The 26,967-nt window shown below is 54.3% G+C and overlaps 1 protein-coding gene across 16 annotated transcripts in view; it reads right to left on the minus strand.

Annotated features, from left to right (window-relative positions):
• The window catches only part of EXD3 (exonuclease 3'-5' domain containing 3), a 118,815-nt gene that overhangs the window by 36,746 nt on the left and 55,102 nt on the right, over window positions 1-26,967 (minus strand). For 8 of the 16 annotated variants that reach the window (XM_055350265.2, XM_063696924.1, XM_063696923.1 and 5 more), the window contains 11 exons: window positions 25,757-25,896; window positions 15,333-15,433; window positions 12,814-12,887; window positions 12,453-12,491; window positions 10,694-10,860; window positions 10,140-10,275; window positions 9,392-9,602; window positions 9,112-9,221; window positions 7,789-7,951; window positions 7,530-7,702; window positions 6,397-6,564 (listed from right to left, as the gene is read on the minus strand). In XM_055350265.2, coding sequence (XP_055206240.2) covers window positions 6,397-6,564; window positions 7,530-7,702; window positions 7,789-7,951; window positions 9,112-9,221; window positions 9,392-9,602; window positions 10,140-10,275; window positions 10,694-10,860; window positions 12,453-12,491; window positions 12,814-12,887; window positions 15,333-15,433; window positions 25,757-25,896 — 1,482 coding nt within the window. Of the gene's footprint in view, window positions 1-6,396; window positions 6,565-7,529; window positions 7,703-7,788; window positions 7,952-9,111; window positions 9,222-9,391; window positions 9,603-10,139; window positions 10,276-10,693; window positions 10,861-10,946; window positions 11,019-12,452; window positions 12,492-12,813; window positions 12,888-15,332; window positions 15,434-25,408; window positions 25,626-25,756; window positions 25,897-26,967 lie in introns of those variants that run through there. The other 8 variants (XM_063696912.1, XM_063696922.1, XM_063696921.1 and 5 more) reach the window with 2 other exon arrangements.

Below are 26,967 nucleotides of genomic sequence, written 5' to 3' on the forward strand. Positions count from 1 at the left end.
CCAAAGGGCTGAGATTATAGGTGAGGCCACTGCACCTGGCCTCAATATCTTAAATATGTCATTTTTCCCTAAATTGATTTATAGAGTCAATGCAGTTCCAAGCAACACTGAATTGGTGAGTTGTTTCTAAACCTATATAGAAAGGACAAAGGACTGAAGGAGAACAAGGTAGATGCTCACCCTACCAGATATGAAGATGGGTGATAACGTTAGAGGGATTAAGACATCGTGGCATCACGTAAAACTCAAGGCCAAGCCGGGTGCGGTGGCTCACACCTGTAATCCCAGCACTTTGGGAGACTGAAGCAGGAGGATCACTCGAGGCCAGGAGTTCAAGACCAGCCTGGACAACATAGCGAGATCCTGTCTCCACGAAACATTTTAAAAATTAGCTGGGTGTGGTGGCCTGTGCCTGTGTTCCTGGCTACTCAGGAGGCTGAGTTGGGAGGCTCACTTGAGCCTAGCATGTTGAGGCTGTAGTCAGCTATGATCACACCACTATACTCTAGCCAGACAGAATGAGACCCTGTCTCTTAAAAAAAGAAAGCAAAAGACTGGACCAGGCATGTGTTAAGGGTCCCCAAGATCATCCTGAGGTGATTCAGTGTTACTCACAAGACTCAGCACACAGTCACACTCTGGCTAAGACTCATTACAGTGAATAGTACACAGCAATGTCAGCAAAGGGAAAAGGCACATGGGGCCTCAGGCACCCAGGAAACAGGGCTCAGGCACCAGGAGCCGTCTCCCAGGAGTCAGAGGAAACGGGGCTCAGGCACCAGGAGCCGTCTCCCAGGAGTCAGAGGAAACGGGGCTCAGGCACCCAGGAGCCGTCTCCCAGGGGAGTCAGAGGAAACGGGGCTCAGGCACCAGGAGCCGTCTCCCAGAGGAGTCCTGTAGGATGTGCTTAACTTCTGCATAAGTTGTAATGACATTTGTGAAGTGTTGTCTATCTGAGAAGTTCATTAGGGACTCATTGCCTGAGGTTTTTACTTGGGGGTGGTCACACTGATACCCTCTGCCTGGCATATACCAAAATTCCAGAGCCCTAGGAGAAAGTGATGTCCAGCATACACCACATTGTTTGTAAAGATTAGGAACCGCAAACCATCTTCGTCATTAGGGAAGGTTTATATCAGTCAGGGAACTGTTTCCCAGCCGAGTTCCTAGCCTTGCAGCCAGGCCTTTCTTAGGGCAGCAGTGGCAGCCACGAGACGTTCCACAGAACATAAAGTGCAAATAGCTAGGGAACATATGGAAAGATGCTCAACTTCATCAAGAATCACAGAAACGGCCAGGAACGGTGGCTCACGCCTGTAATCCCAGCACTTTGGGAGGCTGAGGCAGGTGGATTACGAGGTCGGGAGATCGAGACCATCCCGGCCAACATGGTGAAACCCCGTCTCTACTAAAAATATAAAAATTAGCTGGGCGTGGTGGTGGGCACCTGTAATCCCAGCTACTGGGGAGCCTGAGGCAGGAGAATCGCTTGAACCCGGGAGGCGGAGGTTGCAGTGAGCCGAGATCGCACCACTGCACTCCAGCCTGGGCGACAGAGCAAGACTCTGTTTCAAACAAACAAACAAAAAAAGAATCAGAGAAAAGCAAGTTCAAAGACAATGAAATGTAATTTTACATGGACAGGACTGGCCAAGTGGACAAAGTTTAATAACATCAGTTGTGAATTTAATTTCTGTTGTAATTCAGCTGCCCACAGGATTAAACTCTAGGCATGGTGTTCAGCAATTTTACTTCTGCAGCTACAGGGGATAAGGGCTTCTTCTGGGCCAATATAGAAGCTTGCAGGTCCTTCGTGTGGAGCTGAGCTCATCTTTTTCTTTCCCACCTTCTCCAGCACAGTTAGGAGCAACCAGCCCATCCCATTATACCCATTAGTTTGACTGCAGTGTTTGGAAGTAGCAAATACTTGTTATGTCAGAATCTGTGCTTCTATAGGTTCCCAATTAAGGGTATCCCATGGCAATATTTTGAATAATTTTGCAACATCTCACCATGGACTACTGTATCTTTCTTTTTTGAGACGGAGTCTCGCTCTGTTGCCCAGGCTGGAGTGCAGTGGCACGATCTCAGCTCACTGCAAGCTCCGCCTCCCGGGTTCACGCCATTTCCCTGCCTCAGCCTCCCGAGTAGCTGGGACTACAGACGCCCGCCACCACACCTGGCTACTTTTTTGTATTTTTAGTAGAGATGGGGTTTCCCCGTGTTAGCCAGGATGGTCTCGATCTTCTGACCTGGTGATCCGCCTGCCTCGGCCTCCCAAAGTGCTGGGATTACAGGCGTGAGCCACCACGCCTGGCCTTTTTTTTTTTTTTTTTGAGACAGAGTCTCACTCTGTCACCCAGGCTGGAGTGCAGTGGCGCGATCTCGGCTCACTGCAACCTCCACCCCCTGGGTTCACGGCATTCTCCTGCCTCAGTCTCCCGAGTAGCTGGGACTACAGGCACCCGCCACCACACCTGGCTAATTTTTTATATTTTTAGTAGAGACGGGGTTTCACCATGTTGGCCAGGATGGTCTCGATCTTCTGACCTGGTGATCCGCCCGCCTCGGCCTCTGAAAGTGCTGGGACGACAGGCGTGAGCCGCCGCGCCCAGCCTGTACCCTCTTTACTACTGGAAACTAGGTCTCTAGTGTCTCCAAATCTAATGACGTACAGAACCAATTCCAGAAGTCCCAGAACCAGTGCAGACAACCCATCTGTAAGACTTTCCTCTGCAACAACTTCTGGCACCGAAATTGGTCAGTTGGGCTGATCTAGAGAAGCGAACCAGTGGGAGATAAATATTAAGAGATTTACTATCAAGAACTGGCTTCCATGCTTGCAGTGGCTGAGAAGATTGTGAGTGGCGTGGAACTTCGCTGGCACATTTCCTGTCCACTTCAGCATCTGCGGAGGCGGCCAAGGGCTGATACCCCTCTGCTTTCTGGAAGCCTCGGGTTTGCTTTCGAAGACTGTTTCTGACCTCACTCCTGCACAGATACACACTCAGCTTTTCAGGTTACACTTTTGGGAGCGATCACTTATTCTTAGCATCTTTTGCCATCTGGACAGGATGAGAGTTTCCCAAATCATCAAGTCCTAGTTCCTTTCTGTTTAAGAGTGCTCCCCTCAGTCCCTCCTGCTCACATTCTATCATAAGCAGCAGGAACAGGCCAGGCTGCACCTTCCACAGTCTGGAGATCTCCTCAGCTGAATATCCAGGTCTTCTGCTCACATTTCACCATAAGCAGCAGGAACAGGCCAGGCTGCACCTTCCACTGTCTGTAGATCTCAGCTGAATATCCAGGTCTTCTGCTCACATTTCACCATAAGCAGCAGGAACAGGCCAGGCTGCACCTTCCACAGTCTGGAGATCTCCTCAGCTGAATATCCAAGTCTTCTGCTCACATTCTACGATAAGCAGCAGGAACAGGCCAGGCTGCACCTTCCACTGTCTGGAGATCTCATCAGCAGAACACCCAGGTTCACCTGACAAAGTCAGCTTCTCTCTGACAGCAGGACACAGCCCCATGGCGTTTCCCGCCACTGCCTGGATGTGACAGGCACTTTGCCTCCCTCCACTTTGTCAGGACATTCTCCTCACATCCTCTGGGCTCTCGCCCGGAATGCTTTCTTTCCTTTTTCTTTTTAAAAAATGTTTGTAAATTTATTAGTAATGCTCCTTTTGAAAGATATGGAAAATGAAACTCAAGGTATAATCCTTATATGAAACAATTAACTCATCTCTTCGGGAGTCTTAGTAGAAAACACATGATTTGGAAAGATCCTGCTGGGTGTGGTGTCTCACGCCTGTAATCTCAGCACTTCGGGAGGCCGAGATGGGCAGATCACCTGAGGTCAGGAATTCGAGACCAGCCTGACCAACATGGAGAAACCCTGTCTCTACTAAAAATACAAAAATTAGTTGGGTGTAGTGGCGAGCGCCTGTGATCCCAGGTACTGAGGAGGCTTAGACAGGATAATCGCTTGAACCCAGGAGGCGGAGGTTGCCGTGGGCCCAGGTAGCACCACTGCACTCCAGCCTGGGCAACAGAGCGAGGCTTTGTCTCAAAAAAAGAAAAAAAAAGAAAAGAAAAGAAAAGAAAAGAAAAAGACAGCAAAAGCTCCATAGAAGCCAAAAGGATACCAAAGCTTCCCTTCTTCAAAAATGTTCTCTCCAGAAAATGCATGAATCTATGTCTGCCTCTGTGAGATCACTGCACCTGTGAGTAAGGTGGTCATAAATGTGAACACCGGTCTAGAACATCCTAGACAGACATAAACAGACAATCCTTGAAGCTGCAGAAAACAAATGAGGGTGAAAATAAAGCTGTACTATTTGTAGAGCAAGTCCTAAAAATATAGAATTCACTAAGAGCTTGGAACAGAAGACCTAGGAGATAAAAACCAGGGAAAAGTAATTAGAAAAATACTTCACTCCTTGATCGAGACCATCCTGGCTAACATGGTGAAACCCCGTCTGTACTAAAAATACAAAAAATTAGCCAGGCGTGGTGGCGGGAGCCTGTAGTTGCAGCTACTCGGGAGGCTGAGGCAGGAGAATGGCGTGAACCTGGGAGGCGGAGCTTGCAGTGAGCCGAGATCGCACCACTGCACTCCAGGCTGGGAGATAGAGCCAGACTCCGTCTCAAAAAAAAAAAAAAAAAAAAATTCACTCCTTACTGAAGGAAAGAAAGAGGGAATAAATGTTATTAGAAAACTATATGGGTAAGATTACCCATAACTAGTATTTACACAAATCGAGGGTTCAGGATGGATTCCGCCCTCTCCATGAAGAATAAATACCAACTAACCCCACTTCTTACACCCCTGAAGGAGAAAACTGGTCCATTTGGCTTTGATCTGACACCCTCACACTCTTGCCCTTTAGGTCGAACCATCTCGGCTCCATCTGTTTCAGCTGCATTTACCAGCATCCCACCTCTATTTCTGAACCTTCGACACTTTTAATGTCCGTATTTCCACAGACGGTCGGTTTCAAGGCCCTCTAGGATTTTCGTGTTGTGATCCTCAGGACTCTCCCACCCTCCACTCATCCCCTGATTCTAAAACTATTTCCGCATGTTTAGCTGTGTGTTACAGCAGCACCCCACTCCCGGTACCACAATCCACATTCTTTCTTTTCTATTGTTTTGAGACGGAGTCTTGCTCTGTCACCCAGGCTGGAGTGCAGTGGTGTGATCTCCACTCACTGCTGCCACCTCCGCCTCCCGGGTTCAAGCGATTCTCTGCCTCAGCCTCCCGAGTAGCTGGGATTACAGGCGCCCGCCACCATGCCCAGCTAATTTTTGTATTTTTAGGAGAGACAGGGTTTCACCATCTTGGCCAGGCTGGTCTTGAACCCCTGACCTTGTGATCCACCCGCCTCGGCCTCCTAGAGTGCAGGGATTACAGGCGTGAGCACCCAGCCTCCATGTCATTTTTCTAATGCTGCTGTCACAATTTACTAAAAGCTTAGCAGCTTACAACATAGTTCCGTGGAAGTCCAGAAGTCCAGTGGACTCAACCAGGTTCTCTGCTCAGGGTCTCATGGCTGAAATCACAGTGTTCGCGACCAGGCTCCTCTTAGGAGACTCCGGGGAAGAACCTGCTTCTGGGCTTGGTCAGGTGTTGGCAGAATCTGGCTGCTTGTGGCTGTTGGACTGAGGTTGCCTTGTGCGGCGTCCTCCATCTTCAAGCCAACAATGGGACACTGAATCCTTCCTGTGCTTTGAATCTCTCTGTCTTCTGTGTTCCATTCCTGCTTTTTTTCTTTTTTTTTTTTTAAGATGGAGTCTTGCTCTGTCAGCCAGGCTGGAGTGCAGTGGCACGATCTCAGCTCACTGCAACCTCTGCCTCCGGGGTTTAAGCGATTCTCGTGCCTCAGCCTCCTGAGTAGCTGGGATTACAGGCGCCCGCCACTACGCCCGGCTAATTTTTCTATTTTTAGTAGAGACGGGGTTCCACCATGTTGGTCAGGCTGGTCTCCAACTCCTGGCCTCAAGTGATCCACCCACCTCGGCCTCCCAAGGTGCTGGGATTATAGGCATGAGCCACTGCGTCCGGCCTCATTTCTGCTTTTAAGGGCTCATGTGATTACACTGGGCCCACCCAAATAAGATAGACTCTCTATTTTAAGTTCAACTGATTAGTAGCGTCAATTACATCTGTAAATTCCTTTTGTGGGACAATGAGGGCTGAGGCTGGGACCATCTCAGCCACTTGGCCCCCAACCGCTCCATCCTTGGCCACCCCGTCCTGTTCCCAGAGCCTGCCTGGCACAGCTGGCAGCCATGGATGAGCTGGAGGGAGGAGTTTGGTGCTAGGGGTGGGCACACCTGTACTAGGGGCAGCTGCACCTTGGGAGGACCCCAAGACCCTCCCCGCAAACTCACCTCGGCCGCCCTGCGGTGGTCTTCACCATTGCCCAGCATGCGTGCATCCACACCGAGACAGCGGAGGCTCCGTGCCAGCCCCTGCAGCATGTTGTCACATACCACACGGAAGGCCCTGGCCGGGACCTGAGGGGCGGCGCCCTCAGACACAGCCACAGCCACAGGGACCTGCAGTGAGGCCTTGGTCAGCAGTCCCACGGTCACCCCGCCCAGACCCTCACAGCCTCAGAGAGCCAGGGCCCTGAGTCTGTGTGGCCAGCTCTCTGTCTCTGTTTTATCTTCAAAAGAGGAGCACTGAGTGTGCTGTGCATAAAACAGCAGAAATGCAGACAAAATGCAGTGAAACCACCCCTGGGGGGCTCTAGTACTCATGTTGGGGGGGCCTCCGTGTGTGTCTGGGATGGCGTGTGTGCCCAGAGAGGGGTGGGGATCACGGGGAGGGGGCTAGATAGAGAGGGGTGGGGATCACGGGGAGGGGGCGAGATAGAGAGGGGTGGGGATCACGGGGAAGGTGCTAGATAGAGGGGGTGGGGATCACGGGGAGGGGGTTAGATAGAGAGGGGTGGGGATCACGGAGAGGGATTAGATAGAGGGGGTGGGGGGGAGGGGGCTAGATAGAGAGGGGTGAGCATAACGGGGAGGGGGCTAGAAAGAGAGGGGTGGGGATCACGGGAAGGTTCTAGATAGAGGGGGTGGGGATCACGGGAAGGTTCTAGATAGAGGGGGTGGGGATCACGGGGAGGGGTTAGATAGAGGGGGTGGGGGGGAGGGGGCTAGATAGAGAGGGGTGGGGATCACGGGAAGGTTCTAGATAGAGAGGGGTGGGGATCACAGGGAGGGGCTAGATGCTGCCTTGGGCCATGGGAGGGGCCTGCCAGGCCAAGTGTCAGGAGGGTACTGGGGCACTCAGGGGCGCGGCTGCCTCCTGAGCAGTGACCCCCCAGGCAAGCGCAGCCCCCATGACAGTCATGCAGGAGGTTCACCAGGACTTTGCTCCCCTCTCGCTCCAGGAGCGGGGCCCCCTCCACGCGCTCTGACCCAGTGGCCTTGTCTCCATGCAGGTCCTTGGTTTATGGACAGGGACCTCCTTCCCCAAGAATGCTGACAAACGGACCCTGCGGGGCTTCACCCACCTGCCTGGGTGGGGCCGGTGCTGACGCTTTCTGCAGGCCGGGTGGCTTCTGTGCCCCTGGTCTCTCTCTGTGCCTTGGCCTCCGGCTCCCAGCCAGGTCCTCTGACAGGTGGAAGCGGGAGGGCTCTCTGCACAGGGCTTGGTGCACCTCCAGCAGGCAGTAGGCGTCGGCAGCTGTGTGGGGAGTCGGCCTCAGCCTCCCGGGACAGAGGGCGAGAGGGGCATGAGGAGGGGTCACTTCCACCTACCACACCACACACCTGCGTAGATGACCTGCTCCTCGCAGAGCGGCCTCCGGTCCCAGTTGGACAGCTGCTGCGTCTTGTCCAGGGCTGTGCCCAGCACCTGCTGCACCAGGAGGCTCAGGCCCCTCAGCTCCCTGGCCCTGTCCACGCCTGGGGCTGGCACGTTCGCCACCCGCATCTGCTAAGACAGTGCCCTGCAGGGTAACGTGTCTGGCCCTGGCAGGAGCACGGTCACCGCACTGGCTCACACCAGCCCTGCGGGGGCTCTGGAGGAGGCCCCGCACCCTCCACCAGCGGCCCGTGCAGCAGAGACAGGGAGAAGGAGCGGACACATCCGAGGAGAGGCTCCACGTGGGGGTCCCAGGCTGCAGGCACTGCACACCAGGGCCAGCTCCGGGGGCCCTGGTCAGCAGTCCCACGGTCACCCCGCCCAGCCCTTCACAACCTCAGAGAGCCAGGGCCCTGAGTCTGTGTGGCCAGCTCTCTGTCTCTGTTTTATCTTCAAAAGAGGAGCACTGTGTGTACCGTGCATAAAACAGCAGAAATGCAGACAAAATGCAGCGAAACCACCCCCAGGGGGCTCTAGTGCTCATGCTGGGGGGGCCTCCACGTGTATGTCTGGGGTGGCGTGTGTGCCCAGAGAGGGGTGGGGATCACGGGGAAGGTGCTAGATAGAGGGGGGTGGGGATCACGGGGAAGGTGTTAGATAGAGGGGGGTGGGAATCATGGGGAGGGGGCGAGATAGAGAGGGGTGGGGATCACGGGGAGGGGGCGAGATAGAGAGGGGTGGGGATCACGAGGAGGGGGCTAGATAGAGAGGGGGTGGGGATCACGGGGAGGGGACTAGATAGAGAGGGGTGGGGATCACGGGGAGGGGTTAGATAGAGAGGGGTGGGGATCACGAGGAGGGGGCTAGATAGAGAGGGGTGGGGATCACGGGGAAGGTTCTAGATAGAGAGGGGTGGGGATCACGGGGGAGGGGGCTAGATAGAGAGGGGTGGGGATCACAAGGAGGGGGCTAGATAGAGACCCAGGGGCTCCCTCCCGGAGCTCCTCCAAGTGGAACCCAGGGCTCAGGTCTGGGGGAAGGTGCCCTCACACCAGATAAGGGCCCCATAGGGGCTCAGGGATGCCTACACCAGGAGGCCCTGCTCCCTCCCTGGGGACGCCAGATCCACCTCTGCCACGCTCTGCTCTGGGGCCCTGGTGACTAAGGCTGCGTTGACAGGAATCCGGCAGGAGAAGCCCAGGGCCGCTGGGAAGGCGTGGAGGGGCCCCAAGCAGCCCTCGAACCCCAGGCCCACCCGGCATCTTGTGAGCGGCTCAGTGGGTGCCCACCTGTCTGTGCACCAGCAGCAGGTCCATGCCGCCCAGAATCTTCTTCTCCACATGGGCCAGGGCGGGGCAGGACGTGCCCAGTTTCTGCAGGTCCCCCACCATCCCGTAGCCTGTGGGCAGGAACCATTGTGGGAGGGGCGCCTGCAGGCAGGGACGGCACTGTCCCCTGACCCCAGGGTGCACCCAGCACCCTCCCCGGGGCACACGGAGGGAAGGGTCAGGCAGGGGTGGGGGCTGCTTTCCTTCTGGACTGGGCAGGGGGCCCCAGGGCTTCACTCACCCAGCTTGGTGATAGAGGGGTCTGAGAGGAGCTGGGCCACCAGCTGGGAAAAGGCCTGGGCTCCCTGCCCTGTTGGTGGCTGCGAGAGTGCCAGGACGTCCAGAAGGAACACGTGGCCCTCCACGGCCACCTGCAGGAGTGACGGCCGAGGCCGGCCCCCAGCAACAAACACAGGCGTCCACTCCAGGTCTATACCAACCACTTGGTGGCGCTGCGGGCAGAGAGGGGCAGATGTGATCATCGGGGCCAACTTGGCTCTGCAGGGACCACAGCCTGGAGGGCCTGAGCAGCTCTGTGAGCCTGGGCTTCGGGGAGACGCCCCTGCACCCCTGCATGCTTGTAGGGCTGGGGCTGTTGGGGGCACTAAGGCCTGTGCTCCAGCTGCCCCCTGCTTTCTGTGGCTGCACCAGAGAGGGAGGCCTGGCTGTTGTGAGCAAGAGCCTGGCCTGGTGCCCACGGCAGTGCCCGTGTCAGGGAGGCACCCCACGTCTCAGGCACCATCTGTAAAATGGGGATTCCACGGCACCTTCCACAGGCTGGCAGCACTGGGTAAATGCCAGCAGCCAGCATCCTGGAGTCTCAGCAGCACAGCGTGGGGAACGGCTGCCCTCACAGCAGCCCTGGGGCACCTGGCGGGCTCATGCCCAGAGGCCTTGCCTCTCTCCGAATGCCATGCCCCTGATGCTCCTCCAATGCCTGGCAGGGGGATCCCACCACCGGGCGCTGCCCCAGCGGCCGAGGGAACCACCTGCAGGAGTGCACCCTCGTGTCTGGTCAAGTCTTCCCACGAGGCCAGGAGGTGGACGTTCTCCCTGGGGATGGGCAGCTGGTAGTAACGGTCCTTCACGTCCTTCACCTCCAGCCTCGAGTCAGCCTCAGTCGCCCTGGGAGGAGCAGAGCTGGTAGCGCCCCCATGTCCCTGGTCCCCCACCCACTCTGACCTCGGAGCACGAGGGGACGATTCAGGGCCTGTTTGGTGGGGGCATCTCAGGTCCTGGCTCCTCCTCCCACACAGGCTCAGCCCAGCCCAGCGTGACCCCTGCTCCTGCCTCTCCTCCCAGTGGCCCTGGTGACTGTTCCCCCAGGGTCCCGCGTGGGTCGGGCTGACCATGGATCTGGCAGCAGAGGAGGAGGGCTGGGCCCTGCTGTCTTGTCTGCTCTGTGTATAGCTGCGCTCTTTGTTTTGTCTTGATTTCTAATTCTCAAGCCACTGGCGTGAAGACTGGTGAGCTGTCGTCCCAAGGGTAGGGGCCATCCCGGGCGGAACCCACCCCTGGCTGGGGTCACCTTGGCGGTGCTCACCTCCCCTGGAGCCTGAACCGGCGGAGTTCCACAGCCACCGCAGCCGGCAGCCGCTCCTCGGGCAGCAAGAGGTCCATGGCACACTGGGCGGCCGTGACTGGGTCACTGTGGGAGACCAGCAGCTGAGACAGCTGCTCCTGAAGCCACGGGCTCTGCCCCACCAGGCCCTGTGAGGAGGGTGGCCGTGAGGATGGAGATGGGGACGTTGCTGTGCCACAGGGCCCTGCCCCGAGGGACCCCCGTAGACCCCGACCTTGCAGACTGGCTGTGAGCACTCGGGGAGGAGGGGCAGCCGTCCACCTGAGGCCTGCAGCATCTGTCCTGCCTGAGGTCAAGGTTCCACAGGATCAAAGCGGCTGAGATAGAGGTGCTGAGGCAAAGGCTGTCCACCCAAGTGTAGCCCCGGCTGGCCTTCTGGGTCTCCAAGCCTGAGGTGAAGGCTGCCCACCTCAGTTCAGCCCCAGCTGGCCCCTCCTGGCCTCCAAGCCTCCGCTGACCTTCCCGGCCTCCAAGCCTCCACGGGCCCTCCTGGCTGCCAAGCCTCCACCAGCCCTCCTGGCCTCCAAGCCTCCACTGACCTTTCCAGCCTCCAAGCCTCCACTGGCCCTCCTGGCCTCCAAACCTCCACTGACCTTCCCGGCCTCCAAGCCTCCGCCAGCCCTCCTGCTCTCACCAGGCATCTGCCCCCACCCCGGGTCCCAGGAGCCCGGGCATGTTTTCTGGAGCACCTGCCCAGCCTGCCCCATCTCCACGCTCCTCCTCTTGCCGGGGGAGCCCCTCTGCCCCTTCCCCTCCTCCTCACTATGTGGGGTTTGGCTGGCAGGGCTCAGGAGGCTATTGGGCACCCATTCACCCATGGCCCAGGAGCAGACAGAGGGGTGCCCTCTGGGTGGCAATGACCAAGGGGGTCCCGAGAAACCTCATCCTCACCAGGGTGAGCTCTCTCCCACCCCGCAGCCACCCGTGGCAGCGCCCAGCCCAGGAGCAGAGGCACCTACAGGCCTGCGGGACCCTCAGCCCCCGCCGGGAAATGCAGGGCCCAGCACGAGCAAGGGTCTCCCTCCCCGCAAGGTCCTGGAGTCCATGGGTCCAGGATGGCCTTGAGTGTCAGGCGGGAAGGGAGGGGACCTGCCCAGCAGGCTGAGCTCCTGCACGACCTCCCACCCCACGGCCTCAAGGAGGGTCCGCCTGCCCCGCTGGCTTCAGGCCCAGCAGCCTGAGGCTGCTTCCCCGGCGTGGGTTCCCACGTGGACGACAATACGTGGAAGCCGCCCGCATTCTTCAGGACGTCCGCTGCCCTTCCGGCCGGCTCTGTGCTGGCACCGGGCGGGGGGAGCCCGGCCTTCCTCCTTCCGGCCTCGCCCAGGCGCCTTGCACCTCTCTGGTGACTCTCAGCCCCCACCCGGCCCCACAGGCAGCTCCGCTGGGCTGGTTCGGGTGGCACGGACGCTGCCGTCCGCCTGGAACGAGGCCCAGTCAGGCTTTACTGATGCCCTCGGCTCCCGCTCAGGCCTCCTGGGCCTGAGGACCCTGCACCCGCCTGCCAGCCACGCGCCCCAACATGGGGTCTGGGCTCAGCAGCCCCAGCGAAGGCCTCAGCTCTGCGCGCTTTCACCAGGAGGCTCCGGGCCTGTGCCCCCAGGACAGCCCCAGCGAAGGCCTCAGCTCTGCACACTTCCACCAGGAGGCTCCGGGCCTCTGCCCCTAGGACAGCCGCCCAGGCCGCCCTGCAGGCTTACAGGCAAGGGCACGAACTCACCTGCACGTGGTCGGTCCAGTTCTCCTGGGACAGGCTCTTCTGCAAAAGCAAACAGGAAGGGGCGGTTGCCAGGCAGCTCCAGAGGCTGTATCGGGGCCTGGTGGGAGTTTTCCTCGACCCCTGGCAGGGTACATCCTCGGCAGAGCCCAGGTGCTCACCCGCCCCGGTGCCACAGCCCAGAGCCAGGGCCCCATGGCCTCCCCTTCACCCAGGCCTGGCCCAGCTCGCCCAGCTCTGGGGCAAGAAGCAGCTCCTACTTGGGATGTCTGTGCACCCTGCAGTGCGCAGTGAGTATCCCAGGCCAAACTCTGTGGCTCAGGCCGCGGCTGGCTGCCCCCAGGACGCCCTCCTGCTCACGAACCTCCACAAACCGCTTGTGGCATAGGTGCCGCAGGGCCGCCAGGCGCTGCTGAATGGCCGCGTTGGGACACAGCGCTGAAAGGAAAGGCCAGCTCAGCACTGCGGGCTCAGGGCAGCCTCACCACGGCCTCCTTCTGGGGCAGGCTGGAGACAGGCAGACGGGCTGTGCCTGCCCCTTCACCGTCCTCCACCTCTGCCCCGGAGCCCACCCCCTCCTCACCACCTGGGCCTCTGCTGGGGTCCACCCCACTCAGCCTGGGGGTCCCGCCGGCCCCAGGGTCTCCCTTGCACTTGTGCGGCAGGCCCTTTCGTCTGGCCTCCCTCTGGGGCCTCCCTGTCTTTCCTCAGGGAGGTTCCTTCCTGGCGTTGGCATCTGCGTTTGTGCCCTGCCCTTCTCTCACTGGCACGTGGAACCCTCGTGGACAGGGCCGGCTGCTCACTGTGGGTCCCGTGACTGAAGCCCCATGAGCGGCAGGGACTGAGGCACACGCACGTCCACACCCTCCGTCAGCCTCACCTCCATACTCCACTCCAGAGCCTGAGGGGGCCCCGGGGAGGGCACCACAGTCTGGCTGAGCCCCTTTCCCCCAGGGTGCGGCAGCCAGTGGTGCTAACGGGCTGGCTGGTCCTCAGCGGGATGCCGACCTTTCAGGGCCCCACCCACCCACCCCCAGAGCGCAGCCACGGGGAGCTGGGCGACCATCTGCCCTGAGGCCCCTGCCTGGCTCTGGCCCGACCTCACCGAGGGTCCCTGTGACCCACACTCTCAAGACATGTGGGTGCCCTTGCCAGCACCTGCCTCCAACACCTGGGAGCACCCTGTGGTGGGGACCCCATCTGCAGCCTACAGCGGGGATCTGTGCGGTTCACAGCAAGGCCAGGGGCCAGGGCTAGCCAGGGAGGGCCAGCCTTCCTGGAACACAGCCACCAGGGCACAAACTTCAGCAGAAGCCTCGCCCAGGAATCCGCCACCTGTCCTGGGTCTGAGGGGTGACGAGGGCACCCTCCTCCCGCCTTCCTCCTTCCCGGGAACGAGGCCTCTGCTACCCTCGTGCACCAGACCCCCAGGGGCCGCCACCCCTTTAAACCACGTGGCACCTCTGGGTAGCACCTACACAAAGCCCAACACATACTTTCGGAGAAAGGAGGAAGGGAGGAAAGAGGAAGGAGAAAGGAGGAAGGAGGAAGGAGAAAGGAGAAAGGGAGGAAGGAGAAAGGAGGAAGGGAGGAAGGAGAAAGGAGGAAGGAGGAAGGGAGGAAGGAGAAAGGAGAAAGGAGGAAGGAGGAAGGAGGAAGGGAGAAAGGAGGAAGGAAGAAGGAGGAAGGAGGATGGAGGAAGGAGGAAGGGAGAAAGGGAGGAAGGAGAAAGGAGGAAGGAGAAAGGGAGGAAGGAGGAAGGAGGAAGGGAGGAAGGAGAAAGGAGAAAGGAGGAAGGAGGAAGGAGGAAGGGAGAAAGGAGGAAGGAAGAAGGAGGAAGGAGAAAGGAGGAAGGAGAAAGGGAGGAAGGAGAAAGGGAGGAAGGAGGAAGGGAGAAAGGAGGAAGGAGGATGGAGGAAGGAGAACGGGAGGAAGGAGAACGGGAGGAAGGAGGAAGGAGGAAGGGAAAAAGGGAGGAAGGAGGAAGGGAGAAAGGGAGGAAGGAGGAAGGAGAAAGGGAGGAAGGAGGAAGGAAGAAGGAGGAAGGAGGAAGGAGGAAGGGAGAAAGGGAGGAAGGAGAAAGGCAGGAAGGAGGAAGGAGAAAGGCAGGAAGGAGACAGAAGGAAGGAGGACGGAGGAAGGAGGAAGAGAGAAGTTACTCAGGGGACACAGCTGGGCAGCCCAGGTGTTGCTGCAAAGGCCCTTCCCTCAGGTCCAGACAGACGGGGGCAGCTTTCCTGACATTTCCATGCTTTTAGGCTTCATTTTGCCTGTGGCATACTGTGTCCAAAGGCTTCTGGATACAGTACTGCATCGACAGAAGGGATTTGGGCTGTAACCATGCTGAGAACCTACAAACACTGCAAAATCCAGATAAAATTCAAACTTCCGGCCAGGTGCCAGCCTGTACCCTCCTGAGATTCAAGGGCCCCATGGATGGGGCCTCAGTGCATCTTCCCGGCCCTTGCAGGGGGTCCTGGGAACAAAGGGGACCTGGCTTCCCTTGGTGTCCAACGACACAGGCAGGTGTGGCCATCAGCCTGTCCAGAGGGGCCCGGGAGGAGTGGCTGCAGTCCTGCGCACTTGGACTCAGCACTCACCCTCAGCTCTGCAGCCAGGCAGGAGGCAGGAAGCCCTCCCGGAGCCGCCTAGGTGGGCAGAGGACCTCATAGACCCGTCGGCTGCTCAGTCGCAGGGCCCAGGCCAGGCCCACCTCACAGCCACTCTGGCACAAGCTGGGCAAGAGGCAGGGAGGGGCTCTCTGGGAAGGTTGGTCTTGGTTGGCACCTGAACAACGGGCAGCCCCAGTCACAGAGGATGTCCCTGGCCACGCTTGGCGGCTCTCCCTGGCCTGTGGGGCAGGAATGTGGGGGCTGGACTCACCTGGGGCTACGCCGTACCGCTCCTGCAGACGCAAGACCTGCCTGCTCAGCACCTTCGGACTCAGCTTCTCCAGGCTCAAGGAGCTCACCTCAGGGTACTGTCTGTGGGGACAGAGAGGCACAGCCTCTGTTGCTGTTTTAAGTTAATACATTTTAAGATGTTCATTTTCATCATAGTCATATGCACGCACAGTTTAAACCTCAAGTGAGGTTTATAAGAAAATGCAGGCGTCACCGCCCCCCGCCCACCCCATCCTTAGCACTTGCAGGTCGACATTGAAATGGTTGTGTATTTGCCTCCACATTTCCAGATAACATCCTTGGATTGTGATCTCTTGATTGTTGACTTCTGGGTATTTGGTATTGACTTCTCCCCACGGAAGGTGGACTCCCAAAATAACAGTATTAGAGTTTTAGCTAAATCAGCACCTTCCTCATTGGTGATATTCTGGCTGTGCCACAGCCTCAACGGCCCAGCCTTCTGCTGCTGCTTTCAGGGTTAATGCTTATCTGGCTCTGCTGTTTCTCAGTTACATGTCCTGGTCCCTTGACACTTGGCTCCTCCTGCCCCTCCAGCCACTCTCTAGCTCCTGCCCTGCAAGGTCCTGGGACTGACACCCCCATGCCCTGGTCCACACTCTCCGACCTCCAGGTAGTGGTGAAGCACAGCCGCTGGGTGTTTCCCAAGATAAGGTCCACGGGGTATTTTTGGAGATGTGCATCTCCAGGGTCTGTGCCCGCTGCACACCAGCTTGAGAGTTCAGTGGAGCCAAGACTTCTGGGTTGAGATAACGTTCCCTCAGCACAGGCAGGCTTGGCTCCCAGAACTGCTGTTGAGACCGCAGAACCCATTCCTATTCCTGCCCCTCTGATGTGGCCTGCTCTTCTGGAGGTTTTGAGGCTCTTCCATTTTCACTAGTGTTGAGAAATTTCATGACAACGTGCCCCACAGGGGGTCTCTCTCCACCCACCTTCGGCCACTCCACAAACCTAAGTCCGGCTCCCGTGGGGGCTCCCGTGGCCTCACATCTGGAAACCTGTCAGCGACGAATTACTTAGGAGTTTCCTTCCCTGCTCTCCCTTCTTCCTGGAATCCCCGTTATTTGTATGTTGGACCTTCTTGACAGAATCTCCAATTTTAAACATCTTTTCTCTTTGATTTTCCTTCTCTTTATGTATTTTGTACTGCTTTTTGGAAGACAACTTCAAATTTATTTCCAAACCTCCCACTGAGCTTTCATTTCCCATCCTGTCCTTCATCCATCAAGTTCTGTCCTACAGTCTGAAAGCTCTTTCTGTGGGGCCCCCATCTCCACTTCACAGACGCAGTATCTTCCAAAGATCTTAGTTACAGCATTTGTGCTTTTAAGGTTTCTTTTGCTTCCTCCAAGCTCCAGCTTAGTGTCTGTATTAGGGTTCTCTAGAGGGACAGAACTCATAGGATATATATACATATATATATTATATACAGGATATATATATGTGTATATACAGGATATATATATGTGTGTATATATATATAAAGGTGAGTTTATTAAGTATTAACTCACACGATCACAGGGTCCCACAATAGGCCATCTGCAAGCTGAGGAGCACGGAGAGCCAGCCCGAGTCTCAAAGCTGAAGAACTTAGAGTCTGATGTTCGAGGGCAGGAGGCGTCCAGCACAGGAGAAAGATGTAGGCTGGGAGGGTAGGCCCATCTAGCCTTCTCACGTTTTTCTGCCTGCTTTATATTCCAGCCTCGCTGGCAGCTGATGAGACGGTGCCCACTGAGATTAAGGGTGCGTCTGCCTCTCCCAGTCCACTCAGTCGGAGGTGAATCTCCTTTGGCAACACCCTCACAGACACACCCAGGGTCAATACTTTGCATCCGTCCATCCAATCCAGTTGACACTCAGTGTTAACCATCCCAGTGTGTTAGTGTTAGCATGCGTGTGGCTGGCGAGAGGCCCCACAGCCCTAACTGCTCCTGCCCAACACTGCCCTGCAGAGGAACCACCTCCCTGTGTGCATGGCATGGCCTGGTAGCCCTGGAAGGCCAGAGGTGCTGTGGGCTGAGAAGCGTCTGTGCACCTCCAGCAAGGGTCTCACCTGTGTCCTCCCGGTTTCAGCACGGAGCCCCAGCCCTGTCCTCAGCTGTGGCCAGAACACCGTGCCGCTCACAAAGACCCCCTGGAGACCCTGCTTCCAGCCCAGCTTCTTGGAGGAATCTGGGCCTCCACTTCCTGGGCCTCCCGGGGGCTCCAAAGCCAACTGGCTCCTTGCATTTGCAGGTTCAGCACTCTCAGGCCTCCCAGGACAGTCGCCGCCTGGACATCTGTCTTCCGGGTTCCAGCTCCCGTCTCCCCTCTTATTCTCTTAAAATTTTTGTCTTCATTTTAAAGCAAAGAGGCAATACATGCTTGTGTTTAACTGCCACTTTAAACTGTAACTCCTACTTAAAACTTTTTAAAAATTAAATGTATATATTTGACACAGGATCTCACTCTGTCCCCCAGGCTGGACTGCAGTGGTGCAATCAAGGCTCACTGCAGACTCAACCTCCTGGCCTCAAGTGATCCTCCCACCTCAGCCCTGAGTAGCAGGACTACAGGCATGCCCCACCACGGCTGGCTAATTTTTGTATTTTTTGTAGAGACGGGGTTTTGTCATGTTGCCCAGGCTGGTTTCAAACTCCTGGCCTTAAGCGATCCTCCCACTGCACCTGGCAAGGACTACTTTTTTTTTTTTTTGAGGCGGAATCTCGCTCTGTCACCCAGGCTGGAGTGCAGTGGTGCCATCTCGGCTCACTGCAAGCTGCGCCTCCTGGGTTCATGCCATTCTCCTGCCTCAGCCTCCAGAGTAGCTGGGACTACAGGCGCCCGCCACCACGCCCAAGTAATTTTTTGCATTTTTAGTAGAGATGGGGTTTCACTGTGTTAGCCAGGATGGTTTCACTGTGTTAGCCAGGTTAGTCTCGATCTCCTGACCTCATGATCCGCCTGCCTCGGCCTCCCAAAGTGCTGGGATTACAGGCGTGAGCCACCGCGCCCGGCCAAGGCCTACTTTTTAAGATGAACTATTTACTGAGGTATAAGTGACACATGGTAAGGTATGCCAATCATGGGTGCAAATGCACCAGTAAACCCACTGCCCAAATCTCAACATAGAACATTCCAGGCCAGGTGCGGTGGCTCACGCCTGTAATCCCATCACCTTGGGAGGCTGAGGCAGGAGGATCGCTCGAGCCGAGGAGGTTGAGTCTGCAGTGAGCTGTGATTGTGTCACTGCACTCCAGCCTGGGTAACAGAGTGAGACCCTGTCTCTAAAGTAAAATGTAAATAAAGGACATTCCAGCACCCCAAAGTTTCTCCCGTGTCCATCTCTGTGTATCCCCATCCCACACCTCTCTGACTTCTATGGCCAGAGATTATTTGCCCGATTTTGAACTTGATACAAATGGAATGATAGAATAGGGACACTTTGCCACTTTTGGATCTGGCTTCTTCCATGCGGTCTCTGTCCACGCTGCTGAGTGTGACGAGGTTCAGTCTCTCACAGCTGAGTTTGTGAACCGTGATCACTGCATCCACTGCTGCTCTGGGGACTAGGGCTGCTCCCGTGTTTCACAGATGATGATGAAGCTGCCATGACTGCGATCTTTTGTGGATAATGAGCTCATTTCTCTCGGGCATATGCTAAGTGGACTCGGACAACATATGTCATAGGGTTGGCATACTTTTTTTGCTTTAGTAGAAACTGCTAAATAATTTTCTGAAGTGTCTGCACCAGTGCACATCCCACCAGCAGTGCGTGAGGGTTCTGGTTGCTCCATGTCCTTGTCAACACTTGGTATGTTCGACTTTTAAATTTTAGCCTTTCTGATGGGAGGTGGTGGTATTTCTTTGTGGCTTAATTTGCATTTCCCTGATATTAATGGTGCTTAGCAACTTTTCCTACACTTATTGGCTATCTGGATATCCTCTTTTGTGATGTGATTATTCAAGGCTTTTGCTCATTTAAAAACTTGGTTTGTTTTGTCTTTTATTGTTTATTTGCTTTGTAGGTTTTTTGCTTAAAAATACTCTGGATACAGTCTTTTGTAAAATATGTACTGTAAATAATCTTCTCTTGGCCTGGAAGTTGCCTTTTCACTCTCTCAATGATTTCCTTTGACGTCCAGAAGGTATTAAGTCAAATTTGTCAATCTCTTCTGTTATTCTCTTTCTTTCTTTCATCCTTCCTTCCTTTTCTTCTTTTTTTTTTTTTTTTTTTTTTTTTTGAGATGGAGTCTCGCTGTGTCACCCAGGCTGGTGTGCAAGGGCATGATATCGGTTTACTGCAATCTCTGCCTCCCAGATTCAAGTGATTCTCCTGCCTCAGCCTCCTAAGTAGCTGGAACTACAGGCATCTGCTACCATGCCCAGCTAATTTTTGTATTTTTAGTAGAGACGAGATTTCACCATGTTTGCTAGGCTGGTCTGGAACTCCTGACCTCAAGTGATCTGCCTGCCTCAACCTCCCAAAGTGCTGGGAATACAGGTGTGAGCCACCGCACCCAGGCTTTATTCTTAGTGATTTTATATCCTATTTGGGAAAGCTTTATTGCAAGTATAAAGAAATACAATTGGCTTTTATAAACTTACCTTGTAACCAGTGATCTTGCTAAATTTACTTATTAATTCTAATAATTTATCTGTAGATTTTTTGCTTTTCCTTCCCTACATATAAAAACATATCTTCTGAGAAAATGACAGTTGTTTCTTTGTACCCGGTCTTTGCACTTATTTTCCTGCCTTCCCGCCTGGCATGGGTCCTTGGTACAGTATTGAATAAAAACAGCAGTTCTCAGACATTAGGCAACAGGTGGCTCAGGGCAGTGATGCCCAAGTGATGGGAAGCGAGGCTGCCAATCACCCCATCTTCCCTCCTGGAGAAACTTCCAGCAACATGCGAGGGAAGGGGAACCCAGGAGACATTGGGTGCTTCCCTGAGTTCGCAGAGAAGAGATGCCCAGAAAAAGAGCTGTGGAGCTCTGCAGGGAGTGCCCTTGAGAATTCGCCCAAGTAAAGAGCACCCTGCGTGTGAGGAACTCACACAAAGCGGAGGAAGGGCCACATGAACATATTACAGGGAAAAGTTTTCAAGCCTTACAAAGAGCTGGGAACAGGATCTGCTCCCAAGACCCAGAGTTTAAAAAGCTTCCTAATTGGCGGGGCATTGACTATAGTTCTAAGAAGGCTCTTGCCTCAGAAATAGGGGAAAGTTAGGCCGGGCACTGTGGCTCATGCCTGTAATCCCAGCACTTTGGGAGGCCAAGGTGGGTGGATTACGAGGTCAGGAGATCGAGACCATCCTGGCTAACATGGTGAAACCCCGCCTCTACTAAAAATACAAAAATTAGCCAGGTGTGGTGGCAGGAGCCTATAATCCCAGCTACTCTGGAGGGTGAGACAGGAGAATTACTTGAACCGGGGAGGCGGAGGTTGCAGTGAGCTGAGATCGCGCCACTGCACTCCAGCCTGGGCGACAGGGCGAGACTCTGTCTTAAAAAAAAAAAAAATTAGCAGGCATGCAGAGAAGAGGAAATATGAGGCCAAATGTGATGAGTAGAAACTGACCTAGAAATGACATAGATCATAGAATTACTGCAGGACAAAAAGACACAAATCACCAGCACTGGGAATGGGAGCATTGACATCACTACAGACTCTACAGATAATAAACATATAACAGGAGACTATTATGAACAACTTTAAGCCAATAAGTTTGACAACTTAGATAAAATGGACAAATTCCTTGAAAGACAAAAACAACCAAAGCTCATTCAAAAAGACATAGGCAATCCGAATAGCCCTATTTTAAGGAAATGGGTTTTTGGTTAGAGGTAATACCAACTACACACAGTTTTCCCAGAAAATTGAAAGGCAAGGGAGTAATTCCAAGCTCATTCTATCAGGCAAGCATTTTTCTGATACCAAAAGTAAAAATATATTACAAGAAAACACAATGACAGACCAAAATCCCTCATGGACATGGATGCAAACATCCCTAACAAAATTTAAGCAAATGGAATAAAAGCTACCCCAAAGTAATACATAATGTTCAAGTGGAGTCCATCCCAAAAATGCAAGGTTGGTTTAACATAGAAACATTAAATGGTACAAATGCATCATATTAACTGATTAATAAAGAAAAACCATGTGTTCATCTCAATAGAAAAGTCATTTTTATAAATTCCAGCATACATTCCTGATAAAAATTCTAAACAAACTAAGCATAGAAAGGAACTTCCTCATTTTTTTTTTTTTTTTGATAGAGTCTCACTCTGTCCCTGGAGTGCAGCAGTGCAATCACAGCTTACTGTAGCCTTGACCTCTTGGGCTCAAGTGATCTGCCCCACCTTGGCCTCCCAAAATGTTGGGATTCCGGGTGTGAGCCACCATGCACGGCCCCTTTGCCCATTTTAAGTTGGGTTGTTCATTTTCTTATTGCTGAGTTTTGAGAGATCTTTGTATATTCTGGATAACAGTCCTTTATCCCACATATCTTTTTCAGATATTTTCTCCCAGTCTGTTGGTGTCTTCTCAGTCTTTGTTGTTGTTGTTTTTGTTGTTGTTTTGAGATGGAGTTTCACTCTTGTAGCCCAGGCTGCAGTGCAGTGGCGCAATCTCAGCTCACTGCAAACTCTGACTCCTGGGTTCAAGCAATTCTCCTGCCTCAGCCTCCTGAGTAGCTGGGTTTATAGGCATGAGCCACCACACCTGGCTAATTTTTGTATTTTTAGTAGAGATGGGGTTTCACCATGTTGGCCAGGCTGGTCTTGAACTCCTGACCTCAGGTGATCCGCCTGCCTCAGCCTCCCAAAGTGCTGGGATTATAGTCATGAGTCACCACACCCAGCCCTCTCATTCTCTTAATTCTTTAATATGTTAGTTGACTTGATTGCTAATATTTTGTTTTGTATTTTTACATTTATCCTCATGAAATATGTTGGACTTTAGTTTTCCTTCCTCCTAATGTCCTTTTTGAGTTCTGGCTTCTGAGTTTAGGCTGAATAAAGTGAGTTGGGCTGTGCTTTTTTTTTTTTTAATTCTCTATAAGAGTTCATACAGGATTGGTGCAATTTCCTTTTTTTTTTTTTTTTTTGGGACAGAATCTCCCTCTGCCACCCAGGCTGGAGTGCAGTGGTGTGATCTCGGCTCACTGAGAACTCTGCCTCCTGGGTTCAAGTGATTCTCCTGCCTCAGCGTCTTGAGTAGCTGGGATTACAGGTGCCTGCCATCATGCCTGGCTAATTTTCATATTTTTAGTAGAGACGGGGTTTCACCATGTTGTCCAGGCTGTTCTCAAACTTCTGACCTCAGGTGATCCGCCCACCTCGGCCTCCCAAAGTGGCTGGGATTACAGGTGTGAGCCACTGCATCCAACCATGGTGCAATTTCTTTCTTAAATGTTTGAAAACTTCACTACTGAAACCATCTGGGTTCTAATAAAGTTTTCTCTGTGATAAAGCTTTAAACTGTGGATATAATTTACTTAATAGATATATAGGACTATTTAAGTGTTCTGTTTTTGCTAGTGTCAGTTTTGGTAAATTGTATTTTTCAAGAATTTGGTCTATTACATCTAAATGGTCAAGTATATTTGCATTAAGTTGCAAACAATATCCCCTTACGACCACTTTAACGTCTATAGGGTCTGTAATAATGTCCCCCCTTTCATTCCTGATGTTGGTCACTTATATTTTTATCTCTTTCTTTCTTAGCATCCCTTGATGATCTATGCCTGAATCAGTTACTTTATTGAGAGTTGCAATATGGTGATTTTTCATTTTTGTCATTCCTTTTTCATCTGTTAGCTGGAAGATGTTGTAAAGAAGAGCTTTCCTCCCTACTTCCCTTAGGCATCACTGTGGACTCGTGGACTTTTAAAAGTCAAGGTGTTCTACTCCATTACCACTGTCATTTTTGTGCTCAGTCTATTTTCTGAAAAGCCCTTGCTTCTTTCAGTGGAGAATGGCATTTGGTGACTAAGAGCTGGCAGCCAGTCACGCTCATGGCTATGGGGTATCATTGCATCCAGGCCCTTTCAGAGCACAGAGCTAGGAAAAATTTTAAAAATCATTAATTTAGGCCAGGTGCGGTGGCTCATGCCTGTAATCCCAGTACTTTGGGAGGCTGAGGTGGGTGGATCACCTGAGGTCAGGGGTTCGGGAGCAGCCTGGCCAACATGGTGGAACCCCGACTCTACTAAAAATATAAAAATTAGCTGGGTGTGTTGGTGCATGCCTGTAATCCCAGTTACTTGGGAGGCTGAGACAGGAGAATCGCTTGAACCCGGGAAGTGGAGGTTGCAGTGAGCCTAGATCGCGCCACTGCACTCCAGCTTGGGCGACAAAGGCTTCATCTAAAAAAAAAATCATTAATTTAAACCAATATCTGCAATGAAATCTAACACTGCAGGGTCTTCTTCACCCTCCCAGTTTCCGTGTATATTTCTTTTCTTTGCAATGAGACCCCTGGTTCCCACCTCCATCAATGCATTCACTGTTTTGCTCTATGTCTTTTTTTTTTTTTTTTTGAGACTGAGTCTCGCTCTGTCGCCCAGGCTGGAGTGCAGTGGTGCTATCTCGGCTCACTGCAAGCTCCGCCTCCTGGGTTCATGCTATTCTCCTGCCTCAGCCTCCCCAGTAGCTGGGACTACAGGCGCCCACCACCGTGACCAGCTAATTTTTTGTATTTTTAATAGAAACGGGGTTTCACTGTGTTAGCCAGGATGGTCTCAATCTCTTGACCTTGTGATCCACCCGCCTCAGCCTCCTAAAGTGCTGGGATTACAGGTGTGAGCCGCCGAGCCCGGCCCTATGTCTTTTTTTTTTTTTTTTTAAAGTAATAGGATCGATGGCAACCGACTATGTGCTCACCTGTGCCTGGCCTGACGCTGTGCGGCTGCTGCCTGCTCCCTCTGATGAAAAGTCTTAGCAAGCTTTGAGTCAGGTAGACTCAGCCCCATTGTGCGAATGAGGAAACAAACTCAGAAAGTGGAAGTGACTTGGAGGACAAGTGGAGGAGGATGGGCCCGGGACGGCCTGACATCCAAGTCCAAGCCTGTGACTCTCCAGTGAGACGACCCTGGGGCTGTGTGGGGAATGGAGGCCGGGATCTGCCTGCCAGTGGATGGGCCCTGGAGCCTTCACAGACCTTTCAGCTTGCTTCACTCTCGGGGCACCTTGACCAGATATAGAGCAGGAAGCCCCTCCCCTCCCAGATGTCATCCCTCATATCTCTCTCACACACACACATGCACACCTGCAGGCACACACACGTACACACACATGCATGCACACACACAGACCTGCACAAACATGAACACAATGCACACACAGGTACACACGCACACACATGCATACACACGCACACCTGCAGGCACACACACGTGCACACACATACATGTACACACACATGCACACATGTACACACCCATGCACACACACGTACAAACACACACCTGCAGGCACGCACATACATGCACACACACACACACCACATGCACGAAAACACACACGTACACCTGCAGGCACACACACGTACACATCATATGCACGCAGACATACACACCTGCACAAACATGAAAATGCACACACAGATATACATGCACACACACACCTGCAGGCACACACATACATGCGCGCACACACACCACATGCACGAAAACACACACGTACACCTGCAGGCACACACACGTACACATCATATGCATGCAGACATACACACCTGCACAAACATGAACACAATGCACACACAGATATACATGCACACACACACACCTGCAGGCACACACATACATGCACACACCACATGCACACACACACACCTACAGGCACACACAAACGTGCGCACACACACATTATCACACGCACACACAGAGACACACACATGCACACCTGCAGGCACACATGCACATGGGTACACACATACATGCACACACATGCACACACACGCACATGGCTTCTGTGAATCCATACAGGCACCATATGGGCTCCTTGTCAGGTGCTGCCTTTTCCCTGTAATTGCTGACAGACGTCACACACCAAGTGCTTCCAAAAACTTTATTAGATGAAAGAACAAAGGAATGGATGAACAAGAAAGCAGTACGGTTGCCATGCCTGCATAAGAAGAGCCACCACGGAGAATTATTTTCGTTCTTCTAAGAGCAGTTAACTCTTTTCACTCGGGAGAAGAGGGCTGTGCTCCTGACAGCCCCAGCCGCTCCTCTCCAGAGGCAGCTGCTCCAGCTGCAGTCACATGGCAGCTGTGACCCAAACACCAGAACCTCCTGGGGAGAGCTCTCCCACGCGCCTGCTGCCCCCCTACACTCCCTTCCCTAACCAGGGCTCCCAGGATGCCATATCGTGCCAGCTGCCAGTGCCCCACGGGACTCACCTGGCAACGTCCTTGATGTCAAAGCCGGGCTGGCACCAGGAATCCATGAGGGCCAGCAGCCTCCTCTGGAGCTCCGGGAAGCCGGCCACGTAGCGCTCCACGAGGGCCACCTTGTCCTGGAGGAGCAGTGGGACGCTCATCTGCAGGGGGACACATGGTCAGGCCACAGCCTCCGCCATCTCAGCCAAAACCTGACTCACCTCCAACCCAGAGGGAGCGGCCAAAGTGTCAGAACGAAAGGGGCCCAGAGGCCGTCCAGGCCCAGCAGTGCTCGCCCGGCCTGCGCTCACACTCACACACACTCGCCCCAGGCTCCTGGTGGGCTCTGTGGCCATCCCCATCTCCATGATGAAGGCCTGGAGGCCCTAAGAGGCAAGGGGGGCCCTGGGGAAGCTCATTTGTCACCAAATGTGGGGAGGCAGGACCAAGACAAACCACCGGCAGTAGCCCTGGTAGTCCGGAAATGCCTTCTCATGGCACACGGTACCAGCACTGCCTCCCGAGCAGGCCTGCAAGACCCACATGCTGTCGGTGCCTCCAAGAGGCCCTGAGGGAGTCCCTGGCTGTGGCACTGGGCCTTGGGGCACACCAGCCATTCCCTCAGCAAGAACGAGTTCCCGTAGACAACGCCCCTCGAGGAAGGCTCCTCACCTCCCTTCCCCCACCTCCTCTGCCCCACAGGTGAGGCTGCCTGGCGCCGACTGCATGGGGCCCACCTGCCCAGCAGTGCCTTGGGGGACAGTCCTCGGGCAGAACGCGAAGCCCCAAGAGCCCTCTCTGGCCCCAGCTCTTGTAGACCTGGAGTCTGCACCCATTGCCTGGAGCACAGCCCTGCAGGCTGTGTAGACACCCCTCCCTCTTTAGGGAGACCAGGATGCGTCCCGTCCCCACCTGGCTCTGCCCGAGGGGTGTTCACTCCCCCACCCCGCCCCTGCTTAACCAGCAGGTTCCCCTTGTGTCCCTGTGATGTGCACGAAGTCCCAGTGTAGAAGCTTGGATCTGCCATCCCTGCAGACACTGTGGGTTCGAGGACTGTGTCATCTGTCCAGAAATTCACAGTTAGGTGACTGCTTCCCCCAGCCCACTGCACGGTGGAGACATGCAGCAGAAGAGGGTCCCAGAAGCACATGGGCTGCGTGTCCTCGAGGCAGCTGGTGCCCACTCCAGGGAAGGGGTGGCCCCAGCTGCTGCACGGAGCACACTCAGGGCTT

The sequence above is a fragment of the Gorilla gorilla genome, chromosome 13, assembly GCF_029281585.2.
Source record: "Gorilla gorilla gorilla isolate KB3781 chromosome 13, NHGRI_mGorGor1-v2.1_pri, whole genome shotgun sequence".
In the NCBI taxonomy this organism is placed as follows: Eukaryota; Metazoa; Chordata; class Mammalia; order Primates; family Hominidae; genus Gorilla; species Gorilla gorilla.